Source organism: Salvia miltiorrhiza, chromosome 5, assembly GCF_028751815.1.
Source record: "Salvia miltiorrhiza cultivar Shanhuang (shh) chromosome 5, IMPLAD_Smil_shh, whole genome shotgun sequence".
Classification (NCBI taxonomy): Eukaryota; Viridiplantae; Streptophyta; class Magnoliopsida; order Lamiales; family Lamiaceae; genus Salvia; species Salvia miltiorrhiza.
The window spans coordinates 3,021,038-3,044,020 of record NC_080391.1 but is presented as its reverse complement, the minus strand read 5'-3'; the positions used below and the strand labels follow the sequence as shown (position 1 = coordinate 3,044,020).

At 38.1% G+C, this 22,983-nt stretch overlaps 3 protein-coding genes across 9 annotated transcripts; 2 read left to right on the top strand and 1 right to left on the bottom strand.

The window, feature by feature from the left end:
• Positions 1–3,520: 3,520 nt before the first annotated feature.
• LOC131024787 (uncharacterized) lies at positions 3,521–4,126 on the top strand. The gene has a single exon (XM_057954324.1). It carries the CDS (start codon positions 3,521–3,523, stop codon positions 4,124–4,126), a length of 606 nt encoding a protein of 201 aa, XP_057810307.1.
• Positions 4,127–6,118: 1,992 nt separating this feature from the next.
• On the top strand, positions 6,119–9,084 carry LOC130985122 (cationic amino acid transporter 1). Of its 2 annotated transcripts, none has more exons than XM_057907912.1 (3): positions 6,119–6,236; positions 6,846–7,274; positions 7,488–9,084. In XM_057907912.1, exons 2-3 carry the CDS (start codon positions 6,860–6,862, stop codon positions 8,906–8,908), a joined length of 1,836 nt encoding a protein of 611 aa, XP_057763895.1. In that variant the 5' UTR covers positions 6,119–6,236; positions 6,846–6,859; the 3' UTR covers positions 8,909–9,084. The 2 variants fall into 2 exon arrangements, with proteins under 2 accessions (XP_057763895.1, XP_057763894.1); XM_057907911.1 differs by lacking the exon at positions 6,119–6,236 and adding an exon at positions 6,327–6,618.
• Positions 9,085–9,607: 523 nt separating this feature from the next.
• Positions 9,608–22,983, bottom strand: LOC130985119 (187-kDa microtubule-associated protein AIR9). Of its 6 annotated transcripts, none has more exons than XM_057907909.1 (38): positions 22,749–22,983; positions 21,811–21,898; positions 20,666–21,551; positions 19,753–19,824; positions 19,252–19,317; positions 19,060–19,131; positions 18,915–18,980; positions 18,758–18,820; positions 18,619–18,684; positions 18,342–18,441; positions 17,971–18,072; positions 17,465–17,812; positions 17,215–17,335; positions 16,931–17,106; positions 16,518–16,653; positions 16,165–16,265; positions 16,019–16,066; positions 15,534–15,718; positions 15,337–15,454; positions 15,111–15,238; positions 14,388–14,556; positions 13,987–14,105; positions 13,711–13,879; positions 13,304–13,388; positions 13,144–13,217; positions 12,945–13,064; positions 12,664–12,859; positions 12,463–12,584; positions 12,169–12,376; positions 11,988–12,061; positions 11,721–11,859; positions 11,362–11,543; positions 11,114–11,269; positions 10,826–10,957; positions 10,605–10,663; positions 10,406–10,438; positions 10,182–10,313; positions 9,608–10,074 (listed from the first exon to the last, which is right to left on the bottom strand). In XM_057907909.1, the coding sequence occupies exons 3-38, from the start codon at positions 21,521–21,523 to the stop codon at positions 9,898–9,900; spliced, it is 5,172 nt and encodes a 1,723-aa protein (XP_057763892.1). In that variant the 5' UTR covers positions 21,524–21,551; positions 21,811–21,898; positions 22,749–22,983; the 3' UTR covers positions 9,608–9,897. The 6 variants fall into 6 exon arrangements, with proteins under 6 accessions (XP_057763892.1, XP_057763889.1, XP_057763887.1 ...); XM_057907906.1 differs by having other exon boundaries at positions 20,666–21,541; positions 22,749–22,898; XM_057907904.1 differs by lacking the exon at positions 22,749–22,983 and adding an exon at positions 22,562–22,717.

The following is a 22,983-nucleotide window of genomic DNA, read 5'->3' as shown; positions in this document are numbered from 1 at the left end:
TCCTTTTTCTTCTGTCGATCCGACTAATTTTTGTGGACATCTTGGCTTTGATGTGTGGATTAGTTATTTCTCTCTATATTAACGTTCTCTCGTTTTCAAAATATTTTTTTATAAAAATAAAATTTATTAGTATAATATTATGATTTATTCTTAACTTTTATTTCAAAAAATTAATTTTTTTTCAAAATTATATACCATAACTTAATTTACTAACCTATAATTAGATAATAAAAGTGAAATTAAATGATAAAAATTAATTATATACTCATGGAATGAATTCTAGTTAATAATTACAAAATTAAATTAAAATATAAAAAAATTATACGAAAAAATAAATAAAATTGAAAGTGAGACGTGTGATACACTGAGTATGAGTTTTGTAATTTCAAAACGACGACGTCACAAGAAATTTCTATCTCAATCTGTTTGGGCTTGAATTGGGAAGTTGGCCCGTTATGATTGAACAAAAGGCCCATCACACAATAAATAAATAAATAAAATTGAAAGTGAGACGTGAAGTGTGATACACGAGTATGAGTTTTGTAATTTCAAAACGACGGCGTCACAAGAAATTTCTATCTCAATCTGTTTGGGCTTGAACTGGTAAGTTGGCCAGTTATGATTGGACAAAAGGCCCATCACACAATATCACGGGCCCAACAAACTCTTTCTTTATCTCTTTTCATCAAAAGCCTAATCGCACTTTAATCCTAATCCCGTTGTACTCCCTCCGTCCCGCGAGTCTTGACACGTTTGGGTTCGGCACGGGAATTAAGGAGTTGTAGATTAATGTTTTAAGTGTGTAATTAATAAAATATAAAATTGATAAAGTAGGAGAGAGAAGGTAATAAAAATGATAAAGTAGGAGAGAGAATATAATAAATGCGATAAAGTAGAAGATAGAATGTAATAATTATTGCCAAAAAAGGAAACGTGTCAAGATTCGTGGGACGACCCAAAAAGGAAAACGTGTCAAGATTCGTGGGACGGAGGGAGTAAAAGAATACAAAATGATAATGAGAAGATTTCTCGTTATTTTAAATTGAGACGTTTAATCGCGCCAAATGACAAACGCAAAATATAGAATTTATTATGCGACGTGATCATGAAAAGATTATTTTCACCAACTATTTCTATTTCGAGTTGTATATTGTGATGAAAAGTAACATTTTTAGATTCATGTGAAAAGGACAAGGATGTGTAACCTAATTAATTATTATAATCTGCCAAACTTTTTAATAATTCCTGGAGGAAAGAAAGATATAGTAAGACACGAATGTCAATTTAAGCAGCTAGTTGTATTGTATACAAATATAGTAATATTATTTTGCATTGCTAAATATAATAGCAATATGGAAATATCCAAGTCCAAATCAAAACAATCGTTCACTCCATGCTAAGTATTGATATTTTTACATTGTTTGCACTTAATTTAATTGAAGTATTAATATACACGTCAATAAATATATAATAGTAGGTGTTAATTCATAATATTTGAAAAATAATATTTGTTGGACTTGAGCTCACGAACAAGATACTAGTTTTTCTATTAATTAGAAAGTGTATTGAACAAATATGAATGTGAGCAGGTCATTTGACTCTAGATGCGATACACTACTTGTTCTTACTATCATGAATTTATTGTATTTTTTTAATTTTTGCAGAAGACAAATCGAAATAAATAAATCCTATACTAGTCAATTTTTGGCCTATATGATACCATCAAAAGTGACGTGATGGTATTAACCTATACTAATATTGCACTAGACAAATCGAAATAAATAAATCCTATACTAGACAAATCGAAATAAATAAATCCTATACTAGACAAATCGAAATAAATAAATCCTATACTAGTCAATTTATTGTTCTTACTATCAATTTTTGCTCTATGTTTGTGTGTTTACGTAAGAGCGAGGAGATCAAAATTTTCTTTCAAATACTAGTATTAACCAAGAGCATCAGCATTGGTGCGGCTCATCACTTGGATAGAGCTGGCCTTGGCGATGAGCAGATCAATGCTAGCTCCATACGAGGCTCGAGGCGAGGCTCATCCGAACGAGTCAAATTCAAGTATATTTTATATGCGGTGCGTACATTAAATTAAATTGTATTAAAATTCAAAGCTAATTCATTTGAATCAGCATGATAAAACAAACTAATATTGCACTAAATGGACAAAAACATAATTGAGCTATTTAGTAGAGGCTCAACCAATACCGATGTTCCAGAAATTATTTTGAATTGTTTAATTTCACACGTTACTAATCGAGATCATATATAACACACACCTTTTACATTGGGACCATCACATATTAAATTGAAATTATTACATCATAAATTGGAATATACCCGCTCGTATAAACTTGTGAAACGATTAAATTTGAATCGGCTATTTTCACACTAATTGATACTTCCTCCGTCCACGATATCCTTTTCATTTTTATTTATAACAGCAGTGTCCAAAAACTTCTACTCACAACAATAACGAGACTCAATTTTATTTACAATAATATCACTATTATCAATTAGTATTATTCATTATTTTTTTAAAATTCATGCTGTTCGTGTGAAAACAATATCTCGAATGGAGGGAATAATAATGATAGTAAATGAGTCAACTCAGTCAGCCAGTCCAAGTATTTGCCTCTCGCCTTTTATTGGCAGCAAAATGGGACAATATTCATTTAATTAGTATTTTATAATGTGAACATGCAATGGCTTTTTAAAAGTCCACACCTTTTATCCAACAATTCCCAACGCACCCATCAATATTATCCATCAACATAAAGTCTAGGTCAACCACAACCATATCATCGTTTTAGTGATCTCAAAAATCATATACGGCTTAGGAGGAATAGCGCCGCCATGTTTGAAATGTAATAAGGAATCATAAATTGAAATCCTATAACATTCTGCAGTCTTCTCTTCAACCATCTTTATATTAAATCTATTACTATTATTACGCGATAGTCAATTAGTATTTAAAACACAATTTTTTTTAAAAAAAATTACCCCCTCCGTCCCGCGAAGCGTGACCCACTTTTCTTTTTGGGTTATTCCACGAAGCTTGACCTGTTTATAAAAATAGTAAAAAATTTACCCTTTATTCACATTTTCACCTACCACACATAACACACAAAATACCAATTTCTTAATTCCGTGCCGAAAAGAAATGGGTCACGCTTCATGGGACGGAGGGAGTATGAAAGATATATATTATATAATCAAGTAAACAATCTACACGCTGGTGAAACTACACGACACCACATAAAAATAAAAATACTACTCGCAAACAGACGAGATCACTAAGTACCCATATAAAAGTGAGAAAACTAGTCGCACAAAGACATAATTGAATCCCTAAAACACACAATTTTAATTGCAATCGAGGAGAAAAATTGGAGATGGAGGCAACACAAAATTTTGGAGACACACCTGGGTTGGGGAGGAGGCTTTGTCAGTTGTCTTCCCGAGATTGTTTCGACTCTGTGCTGATAAGGAGGCTACTATCAAGGAGATGGGAAGGTGGTCTAACGGGAGATGGGTCTGGGATTTTCAATGGAGGAGAGACCTCCTGGACAGAGAGCTCGAAGTGGTGCACTCGCTGACCACTTTTATCTCCGGAGTCTCGCCTAAATCTGACTGCGAAGATCGCTGGGAGTGGAGAGGGCACAAGAGTGGGACGTACACAACTAACTCGGCCTACCGAATTATCAAGGGCCTTAAAGAAGATAAGGCCGAGCTTCCTCCTGCAGTGATGGCAGCTAGAAAAATCTGGAAATCGCCGGCTCCACACAAGGCGCGAATGACAGCGTGGAGAGCTCTCTTTAACAGACTTCCCACCTGCAACAACCTGGTCAAAAGGCAGATTGACGTGGGAGTCGTTGAGAGATTCTGCAACGGATGCTTTGCCCAAGATGAGACAGCAAATCACATCTTCCTCCGATGCCCAAAGATTGATATGATCTGGAATCATTTGTACACTTGGCTCGGGTTCCAGTCGGTACGACCCTTTGCTATTCCAGATCATTTCCTTTCCTTCTCACAGCTGGGCTCGAGCAAGTTTTGCGGGAGATTCCTCTCGGTCCTTTGGAGTTGTTTTGTCTGGGTTGTCTGGAGGTGAAGGAACGAAAGCAGATTCGATGATAAGTCTTGGGAGATTGATCAAGTCGTTTTGGAAATCAAAGCCAGAATGTGGAGTTGGAACTCCATTTTTAACATCCTTAGAGGCGAACTCTCATTTAGAGAGTGGTGCTCGTCGTCCATTTGCTCCCTTCTTTGTAAATAAGCTTTGCTTAGGCACCTCTGATGTCTTCCTTTCTTCAATAAATTTCTTTTTCTGACCAAAAAAAAAAGTTTAACCACTTAGAATCGAACCCATTTTAGTAGCTCAACAATCAATATAAACCTCAACCAAAAAAGTTTGGTAGCTCAAATAACAGAACATAAAAAATTAAAAAATCCAAATAAAAAGAAAAAAATCGAAAACTCAATAACCCCTTTATTTAATTTAAAATTCCAATAGATTTCGTCTTTCCATGTGCTGAAGAGAATGCCGGCCGACGTAATCGCAACAGCGCGCTGCCCTCAAAGATTCAAATTCCATTTCAATATTCCCGACGCATGTGGGCCCCATAAGTGAAACTGACCGCCCACATTTTTGGATCGAATTTTAACCGTTAGATTCACGAATCGCAATCACATACGTCTTGACCCGGAATCTTTCTTCTTTCTCTTTGAATCTCAAATTTTTCAATATCATATTAAAAAAAAAACTTTATTACCTATTAAGCCTATAATTGTATATTAACGAACTCTCGTAGCCAAAAAAATAAAAATATAAATTAAAGACGCAATCATAGATATAATCAATTCTCACTGTCTAGTACGTATCGAAAAAACAGTATGAAATTTGTTAGCATATTTTTTTATTAGTTGATTTGTCAAATATAATTGTTATACTAAGAAGCGAAGCTGCTACATGTTAATTGGTACAGTACATGAATTTGACTTAGATTCGAATAATATACTTCCTCCCTCCCACAAATCTTGACACATATTTTTTTTTGGATCGTCCCATGAAGAACATATCTAATTAAAAGTAAGTATGGCCTTTCCTTATTTGCTCCTACGAAATGGCCATAACTGTAATAAATATATTAATGAGTTATAAATACTTGAAAATTTCTGAGGAAATGGGATTATGTATTACGTGCATTTTCCAAAACCACCACATTAATGGGAAATAATAACTAAAGATAAAATATAAAATTCAAGTGAAATTCGGAGTAATCCATCTGCAACAGCTGGAAACAGTCGAGCACTCGAAGTATTACACTGCAAAGTCAAAATTGAAATCCAATTCCGGCTATCATAGATTTTGTTTTCATATTCTATAAATAAATATTTCATTTCTCTCGTAATAAATATTAGGTGAGTGTATGAGACGTGCCAAAATAATAAAAAGTGCATACTTTTATAAAATGGAAGGAGTATTATAAAATATTAGTGTATCACGTTCGGTGTCTTATTTTTTTGTGTTCACTTTTAATGTTCTACTCCCTCCGTCCCATGAAGCATGACACAGTTTCCTTTTTGGTCTGTCACACGAAGCATGACATGTTTTTTAAAATGACAAAAAATTTATCCTTTATTCACATTTTCACTTTTTCACCTACCACACTTAACACACAAAATATCAATTTCTTAATTTCCGTGTCGAAAAGAAGTGTGTCATGCTTCATGGGACGGAGGGAGTATATTTTTTACATATTTTTTTCTTCAATTTCAATTTTATACGTTTTAATTTAATTTTATGATTATTAACTAGGTTTCGTTCCGTTTATTCAATTAGGATATATAATTATAATTATTTTTTATCATTTAATTTCACTTTTAACTAATTATTGGGATTGATAAATTTAAAGTTAGGATAGTATAATTTTCTTAAATTTCAATTTTTGTAAATAAAAATTAAATATAATCCATAACATTGTAATAAATATTAATTTTATAAAATTATTATTAAAATAATAAATACAATTACGAGAAACAATGCACATAAAAATGTGGGATCCAATATCCTATTCCATATAAATCATATTTCTACATTTACTTCGTCAAACTCTTCGTATTGCACACACACACAACTCTCTCTCTCTCTCTCTCTCTCTGCATTTCTATTTTCTACACTGCGATCAAAAGTTCAAAATCTTCAGAAATCTCCGATAAAGGTACTATCTCTCTCCACTCATGCATTGATTTTATATTGTTTTTGTTCTATTTTTTAGTATCTGCAACTATGTTTAGCTGTACGTTTTGTGTGAGTAATACTAGGCAACGTCGTTGAGTTTTGATGTTGCTGTCATGGATTTCGATTGATCCAATAAACAATTAATCAATTCCTCGTCGTTTTGCATTTGCTTATATATAATACTGCATACACACACGCGATGTAGAATTACTCGAAGTCTAGCTGCTAACGTCAAGCATCTTCCGCCGGTCACTTGACTTTTTCCCAATCGCCGATTTTCCATATAAACAGAGTTATTGAGCGATAGAGAAAGCTGCAATTCTGCTGATTATTGTTTTAGCGTTTATTCGTTTTCATTTAAGGTACTTTTTGATATCAAATTTCGCAATCACGAGTTAGTTTTGGATAACCTCTCAAATCCAGTTCACACTTCCGCTGCTGTTAATGCGTGATCGTGATTTGGGGATCTGTTTGGAATGCCCTGTTTTGACGCCGTGATAAATTGGAACAATTCAGAATCTGTGCAAATATCTGCGTATATAGATAGATTTATATCGATAAATCTCAACGATGTGTTGAAATTTTGCAGGCGCTGAGGAAAATATGGAGGGAGACGACAAATCGGAGAGCTCAGGTTTGAGGAAGAGGAGGATGTGCTCGTGCACAAAGGACGATTTTCTCCCTGAAGAATCGTTCAAGAGCTGGGGCAACTACGTGAGTGCATTCAAACAGACTCCGGCCCGGCTGTTGGACCGGGTCACGACCCGGTCGAGCTTGGAGGCCGAGCTGGAGGTCAAGGCTCGCAGTGGTGGCCAGATGAAGAAGACGCTTAATTGGTGGGATTTGATATGGTTTGGCATGGGTGCTGTCATCGGCGCCGGAATATTCGTTCTCACCGGACAGGAGGCTCACAACCACGCCGGCCCCGCCGTCGTGCTATCCTACGCCTTCTCCGGCCTCTCCGCCTTGCTCTCGGTGTTCTGCTACACGGAGTTCGCCGTCGAAATTCCTGTTGCGGGTACATTTATCACTTCAATAGCTTAATTTTATGATTTGAAAGTTTATGATTTAATTTCTTGTGTTTTTCTTTTCAAATATACACTACGATACCTAGAAAATTTTCCTCGAGCAAGCAATTTTCCTGCAGATTCTCAACATTAATTGACTAGTGAAAGTGATTGCTTTTATGCTTAATGTTATGGGATTGATGAGAAATAGTCAACATTTGCAGGTGGTTCATTTGCCTACTTGAGGGTGGAGCTCGGCGATTTCGTGGCGTTCATAGCCGCCGGAAACATCCTTCTTGAATACATCATAGGCGGAGCAGCGGTGGCGCGTTCATGGACATCCTACTTCGCGACGCTCTGCAACCACCAACCAGAAGATTTCCGCTTCCAGGTAGACGGTCTAGCGAAAGACTTCAACCAGCTCGACCCCATCGCGGTGGGCGTCATCATAGTCATCTGCATCTTCGCGGTGCTAAGCACGAAAGGCTCCTCCCGCCTCAACTACATCGCCTCCGTCGTCCACATGGTCGTCATCATCTTCATCATCATCGCCGGCTTCATCAAGGCCGACACCAAGAACTACACGCCCTTCGCACCGCACGAAGTCCGCGGCATCTTCAAGGCCTCCGCGGTGCTCTTCTTCGCCTACGTGGGCTTCGACGCCGTCTCCACCATGGCGGAGGAGACCAAGAATCCGGCCAGAGACATCCCCATAGGCCTCGTGGGGTCGATGGTGATCACCACCACGATCTACTGCGTGCTAGCGGTGGTTCTCTGCCTCATGCAACCGTACGACGACATCGACGTCAACGCGCCCTTCTCGGTGGCGTTCAAGAAGGTGGGGTGGGGCTGGGCTCAGTACGTCGTCGCCGCCGGCGCGTTGAAGGGCATGACGTCGGTCCTCCTCGTCAGCGCCGTCGGGCAGGCTCGGTACCTCACGCACATAGCGAGGACGCACATGATGCCGCCGTGGTTCGCCCGGGTCGATCCGAAGACGGGGACGCCGATCATCGCCACCATCGTGATGCTCGCCGCCACGGCGGTGATCGCCTTCTTCACGGATCTTGGAGTGCTGGCAAACTTGCTCTCGATCGCGACGCTCTTCATCTTCATGCTGGTGGCGCTGGCGCTGATCGTGCGGAGATACTACGTGAGCGGCGTGACGACGGAGGGGAACCGGAGGAAGCTGGTGGTGTTCCTGGTGCTGATCCTGGCGTCGTCGATCGGGACGTCGCTCTACTGGGGTGTGAGCGAGGACGGCTGGATCGGGTACTGCGTGACGGTGCCGGTTTGGATCCTGGCGACGGTGGGGCTGTGGCTCTTGGTGCCGCAGGCGCGCGCGCCGAAGCTGTGGGGCGTGCCGTTGGTGCCGTGGCTGCCGTCGGCGTCGATCGCGATCAACATCTTCTTGCTGGGATCCATAGACGGGAAGTCGTTCGTGAGGTTCTCGGTGTGGTCGGCGTTCCTGCTGGTGTACTACTTGCTGTTCGGGCTTCATGCGTCGTACGACACGGCGAAGTTGTACGAGTTGGAGGCGGCTCAGGGCAAGACGTACAGGAACGTCGAGGAGGGCAGAGTGCCGCAACCGGCCGCGGCGGCGGAGGAGGATAAGACCGTAGGCGCCGATGGCGGGAATGCTCTTTAGATTAAATTTTTTTTATTTGCTCATAAGTTGCTTTCCTGTGTCTATTCAGTATTCATTCTCGTGTGCATAGATATCACTACCGTTTTCCTCTTCTCGTTAAGATGTTATGATTGATTAAAAAATTCCTATTGCTTTTCTTTGTGGATTATTGAATCAATCGAATTTATTCAAAACCACCCTTTTTATATACATGCCTTAGCCAGAGTTAACATCAGCCGCAAAATTCATCGAAAGCACATTAGTCTCAAACAAATACATGTAAATTAAGATAATATAAATAAATGAAGGGAGAGAGATATTAGAGAGTAGATAAAGTAATTTTTTTTATTTGAATCAAAATATTATAAATAAGACGTTCAAAAAAGAGATTGAGACTTTATTATTGAAACGGAGGGAGCGAGTATAATTTGTTTGTGGATAAATTGTTTGCTTTCTTTATTGATATAAATGTGTTGTGAGAATTTTTGGGCAATGATCTTCAATGAAGAAAGAAGTAATAATTGGTCTCGATTAACTTAATATTATTACGTAGACGAAGGCTAATGGAATGATGTGGGACCACAAGTCAATTTTTTTTTAGATTTTCTCACATGATTGCCCACGAACTAAGAATCATTTAAATCATTGCTTCTCTCTCTAAACAGATGATGTGCTTTCACCTAATTAAGAAATTAGAGAAGCATGTAACCAATAATTCAATGAGACCGGCAAGCCACGTTTCTGTACATTAAAATCACTGAAACAATTCCTTGAAAGTCTACCAAAAAAAAGGGGACAACAATGGTGCAATGCTAATAATGCACAAGAATCACACACAACACCATATACCTCTGCAGGGAAAAAAAGAAAAAAAAAAAAAAAAAACTCATTCCACAGTCACCATACAACCCTTCTCCCACTCTATAAAAAGGAGAGGAAAAGGCCCATATAAAAACCATGCAATTATGTCTTATAATACAAGTAACTTCCACCTGCATTGCCACGTCACGTCACGCCTCGATCTTGAGGAGAGTATTCAGCGACGTGCTGTTGAAGCGCTGCGCGAGACCCCTTATCACGAGGACTATGACATCACGGAGGTGTCGTGTCTGCACCATCAAATCCACTTCATTCTCACTGTCTACAACGATCCTGAGACGGTGTTGGTCGTTTCTGAATAGCTCGACCTGAGAAAGCCGGACGAGATGAGATAGGGGAAGTGCAGCACGCGAAGTGAAACGTGAAACGCAGTAAAAGTTGTTTCTTAGATATTGAAATAAGTAAGAATAGTTACATGGAATGGGGGAGTATAGGTTCCGCGGATTTCTGTTGTAGGGAACGAGGTTTTTGAGCCGGGTTTCACGACCTTGACTCGTTTCCGGTTCACTTCAAGGATTCTTCTCTCAAGACTTCCCATTCCAGGAACCTGCAGTGTGGAAACAAGCCATGCTGAGAGTGAAAATTGGATGATTCTTGATATTAGGAATCTTGATAAGAATGTTTTGAATAAGTATTTACCCTTTTAGGAGATCGATCCTTGTCGCAGAGGGCCTGATCAGAACAACTTAATATTGTAAGTTTCATGAATATAGAGTTTTGGATGCTATCAGCAACTATATATTTGAATACTTATGTAATTGTAAATTAAGGCAAAATAAAAAGCATTGTCATGTTTAAATAATGCAGCTGTTAATGCACTTGTGCAAATCTACATTACCTCGAACTTCACGGCTCCGAGATCTAGCTTCTGTTTCACTTCTTTAAGGACATCAGGCTCTGCAAGAACAAGTAATTAACTTCGATGAAAACTTTAGATTAAATTTGAAGAGCACAATGTTTGTCTCAAAGAGACAAACGAGTATGTCGATTTTTATACAACATAGTGGTAAGCAAATGATGTTGAGAAGTAGAAGTAGAAGAAAAGGAGAATGTACTTACCAACTGCGATAGGATCTGTCGATGTAGAAACAGGTTGTCCCTCGACTCCATCTTCTCTTACTGGTGTATAAATAGCTACTAGCCTGTAGCCGACATCATCCACATTAGCCTCGTACATCCTTCCCGTTTCCTCTGCAACGATGAACCAAACATGCACAAGAGGTATAACATCATGGAGGAGGGAACATATTGTTGCATTTGCACAATTTGGCATGGCTTTTTTCCATATTAATGTGCAATTTTTTGTGAATAATAATAATAATGGCAGAAGCAGGAGAGATTGTATACCAGGAATGGAGATGAGGTCAGGACTTCCAACCATTGATCTAAGCCACTGAATCCTACTTTTGCCTTCCTTTCCCCCGCTATAAGTTCCACGCACAGCATATAAATTAGTGTGGAAACCTCGGCCCTCGATTTCTAGCTTGTCTATTCTAGGAATTCCTGATACAACAGACGGGAAACACGTGAGTGACAACTCTTCACAAGAAGACTCTCTCGTAGGTGTCGTAAAAATTGCTGCACGGAGTAAACACCTGGTATGACTGAATCAGTTTCAGCGTATGCGGGTTGACTTGATCGTCCAAACGCATCAGTAACAGTGCATTCACACTTCAGGCAGCGACCTATATCCTCAAACCGTACCTTGTATGAGCAAGACCTCTGTGAAGGTATTGGCTCGAAAGTTTTCTCGTTTCCAGTTTCAGATGAGAAGAACCTGCAACATTGACGTCCACACATGTGATGACCAACACAGCTTCTATACTATTCGACTAACAAGCTATAGGTGGATCCGGAGAAAAGGGTGATAATGTGGTGAGACTCTGGCCTATCATAGTGAGTGAACGAAAGTGGCGATTTAGACATAATCGAGCAAGTTGCATATGAAGATTACCACTGGTATCTCACTTCTTTCTTGTACTTCCCCCAGACAAGCTGCTGATTTTCATCCTTTGGGATAATTTCCAAAGCGGTCAATATCTGTCCTTCAACAGCTTTACCGGTGAGTGCTAGCACCTCGATTCTTGGCAATTCTGACACAAAAATGCAAATTTGAGTAGCAGAAATAAATAAATCTATTGGCCGAAAATCAGTAGCAGTTATGATAGTACCATGAAAAAAAAAAATCAATCTAGTATCAGCGGAAAGTTGAGATGAATACCTGGCAATACTACATCACTTGGCTCAGATAGTCGAAGTTCTCCAATGATCGAATCTGAACGAACTGGAGTATATCTGCAAGAGACATAAAATGTTTGCTATGATAAATTCAGTCACCAACAAACAACATATTCAGGATCTTCAAAGCATTTCTGAAAAACTTATGCAGATGATTTGATTACCCAAACAACAATCTGCAGTTATAATCCTCATCTGAAACTTCGTAAGTTCTAGAATTAGCTCCAGCGATGAGAACCATCGATCCACTATCAGATTCTCTATACCAGCTAAAGAGACTCGTTCCTTCGTACCCACCAAAATATTCTCCTTCTCCAACATAAGTGCTTGAAGTCAATTTCTTCACGTGAACATTGGAAACAATTGGAAGTGCTGTAACAGTTAAAGGAATCCGTGATTAAAACATATATACAGCAAATGCAGACCAATAACTTGACAGCAAAGAAATAAGATCATACCTGGAATAACTGGAGATTCACTAATTGATACCAAAGGTACTCCACATTTACCATCTGATCGCGTTGGCAGCCAATACAAGGCTAGGTAAGATCCCACGTCTTCCAAAGATGCAGTATATGTTCTGAAGAAGAATTGATTCAACAATTAAAACATGTTACTGATTTCACAAAATGGGATACCTAACTTCAAAAAGTTCTTACAATGCATGTCCACATATATCGACATTTTCAGAATCATTTGCCAGTTCCATCAGGGAAGACTCGTGAAGCTTATCCTTTGTTCTGAACCAAATATATTTCCCAACTCCTTCTTGTCCTCCAAAGTACTTGGTAGTAGGGACCACTTCCTGACCCTCATAGCACTCAGAAATCACCAGTTCAACACCGAGTGGCTCACCTACATATACGATTACGGATTACATTCGTTTGAACCGAGTAACTATGAAGTGCCAAGAACAAGAAAAACGGCTTAAAGCACTCACCAGGTGAAACGGGGCCAGAAACCAAGGTTTCTGGGCTCCCCTTCAAGCCATCAGCACGGACTGGTGTATATACAAGCTCCACAGAGTCTCCCACTTCATCGATAGTTAGATCTAAAAATTCTGCAATAACATGTTTCAATTTGTTAGATTTATAAGGGGGAAAAAAGGAGTAGAAGAAACACTCGTGAAAAACACTTACCTCCATCGTGAAGCTTCTCTTTATGCCCATTCTCCTTCACTCTGAACCATTCACACAAGCAATCTCCTTTCACCCTGAAATGAAAATCATTAATATCTCATCCAATGAAAATCGAATTTGCAAATAATAATAATGGCAATGTGATTTCAAAAGAGATTACCCTCCACTATAAGAAGCAATGAAACTCAGGCACTCCCCTTCAATCAAGGATCCATGAAATTCAAGCGACCGGCATGTTGGGGGCCCTGGAATTGTGACAGGGCAAAGATGTTATTACTTTGGGAGGAAAAAGTGATTTTTACTGAAAAAGCATTTCATGGAAAGGTTCTGATTGCTCAATTGGCTAATTTCTAGAGAGATGTCACATTTTGAAATATTATGGGGTTAATGGTTACACTTTCAACCTTCATGTTCTCGGATCCATGTTAATAATACAGTTTCCTATAATGTTAGGGAAAGAGGGGAATTTTGGGGAATAAAACCCAAAAGGAAATGCGAATTAACTGTTCCATTTGTAGTGAATGAAAATAAATCCCCATAAGTAATTTAAAACTATAAATTAGTTACCTGGTACAATTGGTCCAACTTGTTCAGAAAGGACAATAGGACCACGGGCTCCATCACTTCGAATTGGCTCACAAGAAACTGAGATGAAGAAACCAATATCCTCTACAGAGATCATATACGATGAAGAAATTGCACCTTTTATCTCATTGTGCGTGCTATCTGAACTAGCCTGCAACATCAATTTCTATATTTTTTTAGACTATCAAGAACTGCATTTATGGTTAAATTTCATTGTATTATTTACAAACAAGGCTATAGATGTAAACTTTCAGATACCCGAAACCAGCGGTAGACTGACTCTCCCTCTTCACCACCCCAGTATTTCTTTTCAACACTTAGAGTCGTGCCTTCAACACCAGATCCAATAATTTGCAAAGAAAGCAATCTTGGAGTACCTGAAGATAATTGATAACATTATGTATGCTTTGAATTAACTCAATTACATTATCCAAACTTTGAATTAACTTAGCATCCAAAGAACTAGTTCTACTGCTTGGGGGTCATCATATGTTCACTCAATGAAGATAGCAGAAAATAGTTTGATGTGCTTCTACATATACAGTCACATCATGGTTTCATATTTTTAGTCACAACCTTTGAACTTGGAGAAACGTTCATGGGCAAGAGAAGTGTAACCCACCTTGCAAAGTGTATATGGGAGGCAAATATCTAATTACCTGGGCGAACACGTTCTTGTCCTGTGCAAGTTCTAGGTTCGCCAACAATTCCATCATCGCGCACCGGAGTGCATGTAAAAGATATAAATTTACCAATTGCATCTTTTGGGACTCGATATTGAAGAAGACCTGCGACCTCAGGTATTAAAGTACCCGGATCATTTTCCACCTGCAGGAAAATCTAAAAATTATAAATCACAAGACATTGTGTTTAACTTGTGGAAGATTTAAAGCACACTTTGTATCATGCAAGCATTTATGGCCTAAAAATAAATTGCATATGATGCATAGGGAAGCTTTCATTCACATAATGGAATGAAATTCTGGTACAAAAGGATATGACCTAATGTACTTCAAGTTGTACTAATCTTTACTCTTTAGAAATATGCCCAAAAAACTTTTTGCAAATGCATTTATCAATGTAAGAAATGAAAATATTTCATCTATGCAAGTGTAACAATTAGTCAGCTCAAATGCATTTATCAATGTAAGAAATGAAAATATTTCATCTATGCAAGCGTAACAGTTAGTCAGCTCAAATATATCTGCATCGATTGACTTGTACTTCAGGTTATATGTCATTTATATGTCATGAAGCTAATAATAGTAAGCTGGTTATCAAATTATGGTACAGCCATGCATGTATTAGAGTCAGAAATGTTTGCTAAATCTTACAACATAAGATGTAAGATATAGATGCCACAGTCTGGAATAATGTTTTACCTCGTGAAGATACCAATTGTAGATACTCTTCCCCTCATGACCCCCAATATAACCATATGAGGCTGTCAACACTCCACCTTCTGAGTAATCACCGGTTATAGCCAAAAAATTAAGACTCGGGGGCAAAGCTGCAAAGTTTATAAGCATACGTCAGAAAATGTTTTAAAATGGGACACTGCCAGCATTCGCATACAAATGATTCTTCACAAGTGCAGAATATACTCACTCTCAATAGCTATTTCAGAAATCACATAAACTGGTTCACCACTTTCACCATCCGGGGTCATTGGGGTGAATTTAGCAATTATATATTTGCCAACAGCTCCCAATGGTATGCGAAATGCCTACATAAATTAGAATACCATATTAAATTCGTACATCCATAACAGAAAGCAAGAGTAGATACTGCTAAGAGCTTCTTACCTTAGCGATTTTGGATGTGCTTAATGCTTCAATACCATTCTCACCCTCAAAAGTAGAAGAACTAGTTTTGAACCACTGAACTCTACTAGAAGCTTCAGTTCCTCCGGTTACAATGCCAGTCACAGAAACCTTACTTCCTTCCTTTAGTTCACCAATTATCTTCAGATTTGTTACTTTTGGTGGGGCTGTTATTTGCATAAAGAAGAAAAAAAAGTAACAAAAATGAGGCAGAGTAGACTGAAAATATAGATGTTATAATATAACATTAAGAGTATGTTTACTTTTGAAAAGTAAACGCCCCTAAAAGATAGAAGTGAATTCAAATTCACAGCTAATGTATTAGTCATGGAAAACCCTTGATAAAGACTCTTGTGTTCGAAAAGTATAGTAAATTTTATTCAGAATAAGTATATTTCTAGCCTGCATGTTGCCCTTCAACACTCTATTTCTACTAGCCACACCAAAAACAAAATGTTTTAACATACCCGGCTTAACTATTTGGGAGACTACTGACATAGGCTTCCCTTCCTGCCCTGAAAAGTGACAATAGCCAAAACAAATGGAAAATTATATGTTGCTACAACAAAGGAACATAATACATACAAGATATATAAGATGTAAATGAACTTACCTTCAAAGTTCACAGGTAGGTAAACGAAGGCCAACCGTCGTCCAATATCTTCTTTTGTTAAAGAATATTCATTTGTCCCCATTACCACCAGTGTGCGTTCCCTGCATATAGATTTTGAATAAGTGAGCACATTAGCGTACATGCCCAAAAGAAACAAATTTATTGTCTCTTTCAAGAAAGAAATTCGAATAAACTAGCTTGCAGATACAATTAAGAAATTAAGAAGAAGACATTAAAGGGCATGCCAACTAACTGAGCCAACTCATAATTAAATATGCAAAGAACGAAAGTTTTAAGAGAAAAAGAAAATGCTTAGTTTGTGCCAAGAATAGCATGAAGCAAAGGACACTAACCCTGTATCCATATCCTCACGCAACCACTCAAACCTGCTGGGCCCTTCTTTTCCTCCAAAATATTCCCCTACGCCCTTGATTACACATCCTTCAACAGATTCTCCACTAATTTGTACATTGCTTACAGATGGAGGAGCTATCAACAAGGAGCATTGAAACACATGAGCGATGAAAAAAGAGAGAAAAATTGAATCTTTAATATAGTAGTATTACTTAGACAAATGACGTGTTTTACAGTTGAAAAGAAGAACTTATACAAAGTTATGCATTGTTCGGGCCTGATGATTTTATCTTTCTTCATCAGTAAGACAGGTCAACTTTTTGAATATCATGATTCGCCATAAAAAGTGAATGCAACTCCAGAAACATGTTATGATGTGAAAGGATGAAGACCACATCCACCAAATTCACACCTGCTTTTACATAATCCGTGATGGCATATTGAGGTTCTCCTTTGGCACCTTCTTCGGTAACAGGAGTGTACATATAAACCAAACATGAACCTACATCGTCCAGGATCAGCTGGTATTCTTCTTCTTCTGCACCCGTAATTACGACAGGACTACTATTCCATCGTCTCCTCAGCCAACTGTAGAGAAAGTGATAAAATTCACTTGTATAAGTGGAAAAGTGTTTTCTCTGGGAATATTGAACATTTCAAAACCCAAATGCTTTATTGGGACATAGATGATCTCACCTAGCAACACCTTTCCCTGGAGTTCCTCCACACCATGCAACCTCCACATACCCTTTGATTGTGTTTCCTTCCACAAGCTCCCCAGACACATCAATCTTTATGACCTTAGGAATACCAGTTCCTGCAGAAAGATGCAAAGAAATAGTTAACACAAGGAAAATGCATATCCACCAAACAGATTTCTTTTAGAGTATTATGTGTCAACGAGTACGATGTAATTGTAGTGATTCATCAATTAATTAATGTATACCTTTAGAAACTGGTGAAGATATAGCAAAAATTGTAGGATAATCTGTATCTCCCAGTATTGGAGTGCACTCCACTTTCAAGATTCTACCAATGTCATCGCGCTTGGGGAAGTAGACCTCCCCACATGCACCAGGAATAGCTATAAAATTTGAAGGAGTTCGGCCTCCAATAAACCATTGGTACTTCAAGTCTAGCATGGCATCACTATGTTCATTTGTATCCCTAACAAATTCAAAGTGGCAACGGCAAGCATCTTCCTCAAATGGTAGGTCTACAAAAGCCTTTTTCAGCAAGTACCCAGAAGGAAGTTGGTCTTTCCATTGTTCGATCAAAAACTTGAACGTCGAGTCTGTTGACAAAGACAAAGCATGCATAATCACAAACTAAGGATTGAAAAAGGACAAGCCATATCATGGTTGCTGCCTGATACAGCCATATATTTCGTAAAATTAAGGTCATAATGAATCCATGGTTCAAAAACCTGTGACGAGCATGATTTGTACATACCAACAGCCTGATCCGGACGGCATAGTTCCCAGCCACCTCGAATGCATAAGGCAGTGTGTGAAGGATAACGCTTGGCAATTGATATCTCCTCACGGGAAAGATCTGCAAGAATTTTGAAATGGTGAATAGTAGAGAATAAAGTAGTTAAGATTAATTACTAGTAGGTTTGAGAAATTTTGAGAGCAGCAAGTAGGCACTATACACAGAAACCCCCTACCAGGTAACCGTGAGAGCAAGGGTAACGGGAAGTACCCATCAAAACAGTTTACAAAATTTTCAAAATCATGCCATATTGAATATCAACTGATAAAAGGAGAAACAAATAAGGCGTGAGAGCCAAATGTGAGTTGAAACATAACTATTGGACATACCCCTATCATTGAATTTTTTTAAGGTTGGGCCAACAAGCAAAATTGCGGCTGCTTCCAGACGAGACATCTTAAGTATGGGGTTCTCCTCTACTCGCAAATGCTGCAGATCATCATGGTACAAAAATAGACAAGCCCAACCATAAGTCAATCATTAAATTTGGAATATAAAGGCATAAAATGACGATTGACACATTGGCAAGACCTAAGATTGTGCAATAAGTTGATCTACAGAGGGAAAGTTTCCAGCTAAAGTTTGTAATATATTTACTCAACCCACCTCAAGAGCTGGTAAGTGTGGGAAGCCTTTCAAAGTTGATATTTTATTTTTGCTGGCCGCCAGCACCTATGGGAACACAGAATGGGTTTCATGAACTGAAATCACAGAAGGAACAAGATTTTTAAAGCAAAAAATGTACCTGTAAACGAGGCTGGCTTGCCATTGAAAGAGATTTTAACTTATTCTGAGCTACAGAGAGAAACTGCAAAAGCAAATGGAAATTTGTTTTGTCATCAAACACAATCCTAACAAATATGTGAAAAAAGCGTGAGCCCAAACAATTTCTGGAGGTTCACCTCCAGGTTCGGAAGCTCAGGAAGGCTCCGCAAGGACGTGATCTGATTTCCAGCAAGATAAAGTTGCTGCAAGGAAAGAGAACTGTGTGATTATAATAACCAGTCATCCATTTTATAAACAGTACATCGTCAGCTAAAGGATTACCTGCAGAGCTTTGCAATTCTCAAGTGGCTCAAAACCAGGTCCTTTGAAGTCATTAAAACTCAAATCCAGAACCTGAAAGTAAACAAGGACAATGGAGAAAAGTTTAAGACAAATACAAGATGCCACTAGTATTACAAGAACAACATCCAACTCAAAGATATAAATTAAGATGCTCATAATGATCAATATCACCTTCACCCGTTTGAGGACTTCAACACCATCCAGTGTGGATAAGAGATTGTCTCTGAGATAAACAAACTGCAAAAAAGATTTACTTTAGTCGCAAACATAAATATGTGCATGTATAGATGCACATAATATTCCAGAAATAGTAAGCTTAACACGTTCCCTCCCAAAGTTGCATTCCAAATATTGGTAATTAGATGCTTCAATCTGACTGTCAAAATTTATTAATAGAGGTAGCCTATTTGTTACACTAAAAGTTCGTCTCCAAAAATCAATTTCTCCAAGGATAAATGAAAAAACAAAGCTATGTCCATTTTCTATAAGTTACTCTAGCAACATAGTACAATATAAAGTGAGAATCATAGGTTACTCTAGCAACATAATGCAATATAAAGTGAGAATCATAGATTACTCTAGCAACATAGTGCAATATAAAGTGAGTCTAATGCAGTAAAAGTAAAACATCCAACACATACAGGTAATGGTTAAGAATGCAATGAAGAGTACCTCTAGATTTGGTGGCAAGTTCAGTCCACCACTGTTGAGAGTCCGTATCTTGTGGCCCCGGAGATCTAATCTCTTCAAGAAAAAAAGGTGACAGCAATATCTAATTAACTATTTAACTGAAAAACTGAGAAAGAAATGATGACAAGTAATAAATAATTGGAAAAACTACAATTGTCGACCGAACTTCACATTTTTCCTTTTACATTTCTTTTCCATTTTTCCTGTCTCCAAACTTTAAAAAAAAAAACCACCCAAAGCAGCCTGAGTCTCACTAGAAATTGGATTTTCGGTTTTTATGCTTGTTTAAGATGAAGGATTATCCTTTTGCTATGAAAATATGAAAGAAAAAAAAAAAACAAAACAAAACAAATTCAACCTCTTAAAACAAGCACATTGACTAAAAATGTCGAGTTACAGCTCCTCTAGATGAGATTTGAAAATAATTGCAAATTTTGAATAGTAACAAAACAAAAAGAAAAGAAAAAGAGTTCAAGACTCAAGTGATTGATTGGGGAAAAATGCAAAATTCTGTGGGGTAATTGTAACTCTCCTATAAATAATACTCCTTTTTTGACCAATATTTTAGTGTTGGATAACAAATGTTCATTCAAGCCACTGCAATAGTATTAACTAAGGCTCACTGGGTCTCTCTATGTGGGTTTACAATGTACATTATGCATACCCATTTTGTACTATTTTGGTTAGCCAAATTCTATCTGGAACAAAATACAGTGAACTGTACCAGAATCGCATGATAGCCTCCATAGTAGTTCATTATATCATGTGTAAACAAGCCAAATCTCATATTTGGTAATATCCCTCACCAAATATAGAATGTTGGCAGTTTGGGCAAGTCCATACAGCCCATTAATAATATACCACTTTTTCAAAAGCATGCTCATAGAATTCTTACCACATCATCACTAGCTTTCACCTCCACTTGAGGAAGCATTATCAGACGTGAGTCCCGACTTTCTGGAGTTCCTACTTTCTTACGACCAGAAAAACTAGAACTTCTGTCAAGAGATGTTGAGAGACTACCAGATTTGGACCCACTGGAGACTGTGGGTGAGCGAGCGGAGTGAGGAGAAACTTTTGCAACTGACTTCCTAATGGTGCTACCACTCCCACTGCTATCTAATGATGGAGAAGAAACCTTCTTGATTGAAGAAACGGAAAATTGAGATGATCTCAATGAATTCTTTTTCATAGAATCATGTTTGCTTGACTCGGAACTGGCTGGTGTCCTTGGACTTCTAGCAGCAGGGGAAATAGGAACCGAATTTCGTGTCTCAGATATACTCTGTCTGATAGCAGGCTTAGCACCAATGGATGAGGCTGTGCTCCTCCGGAGTTCGGGAAGAGATTTCCTGAGGGGTTCTGAAGCTAAAGAGCTGCTTCTTTTACCTCCTGCCAAACCATTGTCAGCGCTCTGCCGTTTCGTAATTACCATTGGCTGTTTTTCAGGGAGACCACCAGTGCTGCTCCTTCTAGCCACAGGGACTGATCCTGAAGTGCGTGACGTGCTACTCAAAGTTGGTCTAGCCAGTGACGATCTTGTCTGATTAACACTCGAGTCAATACCACTCTTTGTTTTTCTATCAGTGCCTCTATTTGGAGCAGCGCCATTGGGCTTTGGCACCTTAGAGCCTTTCTTCACACTCTCTGAGCAAGGTTCTTCCTGCAGCATCGGGGCTTGCAGCTCAGGGACTGAATGTTCAGCCTCTAGCTCTACTGGAACCTCAGGTGATTGGACAATTGATGCCTCCATCGGGAGAAACTACCCTAGCTTCAATGGACTGAAAGTTATTTTCAGTTACAATCACCACAAGGTGCAAGACAATCAAGAAGCAATATTAAAAGTTTAAGCAGTCTAATACACCGCTACGTTGTCCACCATAGGAGAAATTTTTTGCATACTAAATTGCAAACACAAAGTTACAATTTAATGTGAAAGATAAATTTTCTTGAATTCCATTCAATCGAAGACGAAAATTAAAATAGCAGAAAACTAAGTCTGAAACATCAACAATGTGGATAATAACATATATGCAGTACCTTATGCCTGAAAAGTTGTCCCTTGCAGAGCCATAATTAATCCACCATTCCAATATCAGTATTATCAAATTTGGCCTCCCATACTACACTGAGGAATACCAATAGAACATGTAAAATAGAAGGAATGACTAGCAAGAATCACTTAAATACATAGCAAAAAGGACCTTTTCACACAATCGATCAAAAATAAACCTCTCGAGTTAATATAATCTGTCATTGTTCCTAAACGACTACAATTGAATCCAAAAAATAACAAACAAATAAGCCCAGAAAAAACATCAAAATTTGTTCTTTAAGGTTGTTCCATGGACTAATTCAAAAATCGACTACAATTGAATCCAAAAAAGCCCAGAAAAGCATCAAAATTTGTTCTTTAAGGTAGTTCTGTAAACTAATTCAAGAAACGACAACAACTGAATCCAATTAAAACCAAATAAGCCCAGAAAAACATCAAAATTTGTTCTTCAAGGTTGTTCTATAAACTAATTATTTTTTTAAAAAAAAGTTCTATAACTAATAATAATTCAGCCTAAAAAATATCAAGAGCAAAAAAAGCTTCTTTTTTTCAACTCTCCACTTCCCGAGTGTAAACCCACATTAACCACCTCCACTCCAAAAAAAACAAAAAAGCAAACATGAAAAAGGCCAAAAATAATACTTCAAAACTCTTGAAACCGAACCCACACAGCAACCCAGTTCAAGATAGCCAAGAAGAAAAACAAAAATGTAGTATCATTTTCAGCATAACTACCTCAAAAATAGTTTAGATCTGCTGAAGTGGAGTGAGGCCCAGCAAGAAGAAAAAAAAAAGCAAGACAGTTCAACTACACTCGGAAACTTAGGGTTCTCAACTAAAGCAAATTACTACTGAGCTACTTACGTACATAGAGATATCATAATGTATAGTACTATATATTCATGGCATGACAGTATCTTACCTTTTTATCTTTTTCAAAGCGTGCCGAGGAAAAAAAAAGTAGGAAAGAGAAAGAGACTGTGTAGTAGAAGTTTAATTAAGAAAGAGAGAGAGAGAGAGCTGTTAGAGTGAAGCAGAGAGAGAGAGAGAGAGGTAGATATATTTGTTAATGGGGTATTGGGGCCAAAGGTGATGTGGGTTACAGAGCATATGCTATGATTTTTTTTGTCTCAAAGCATAACTACCCATTGCGGTGC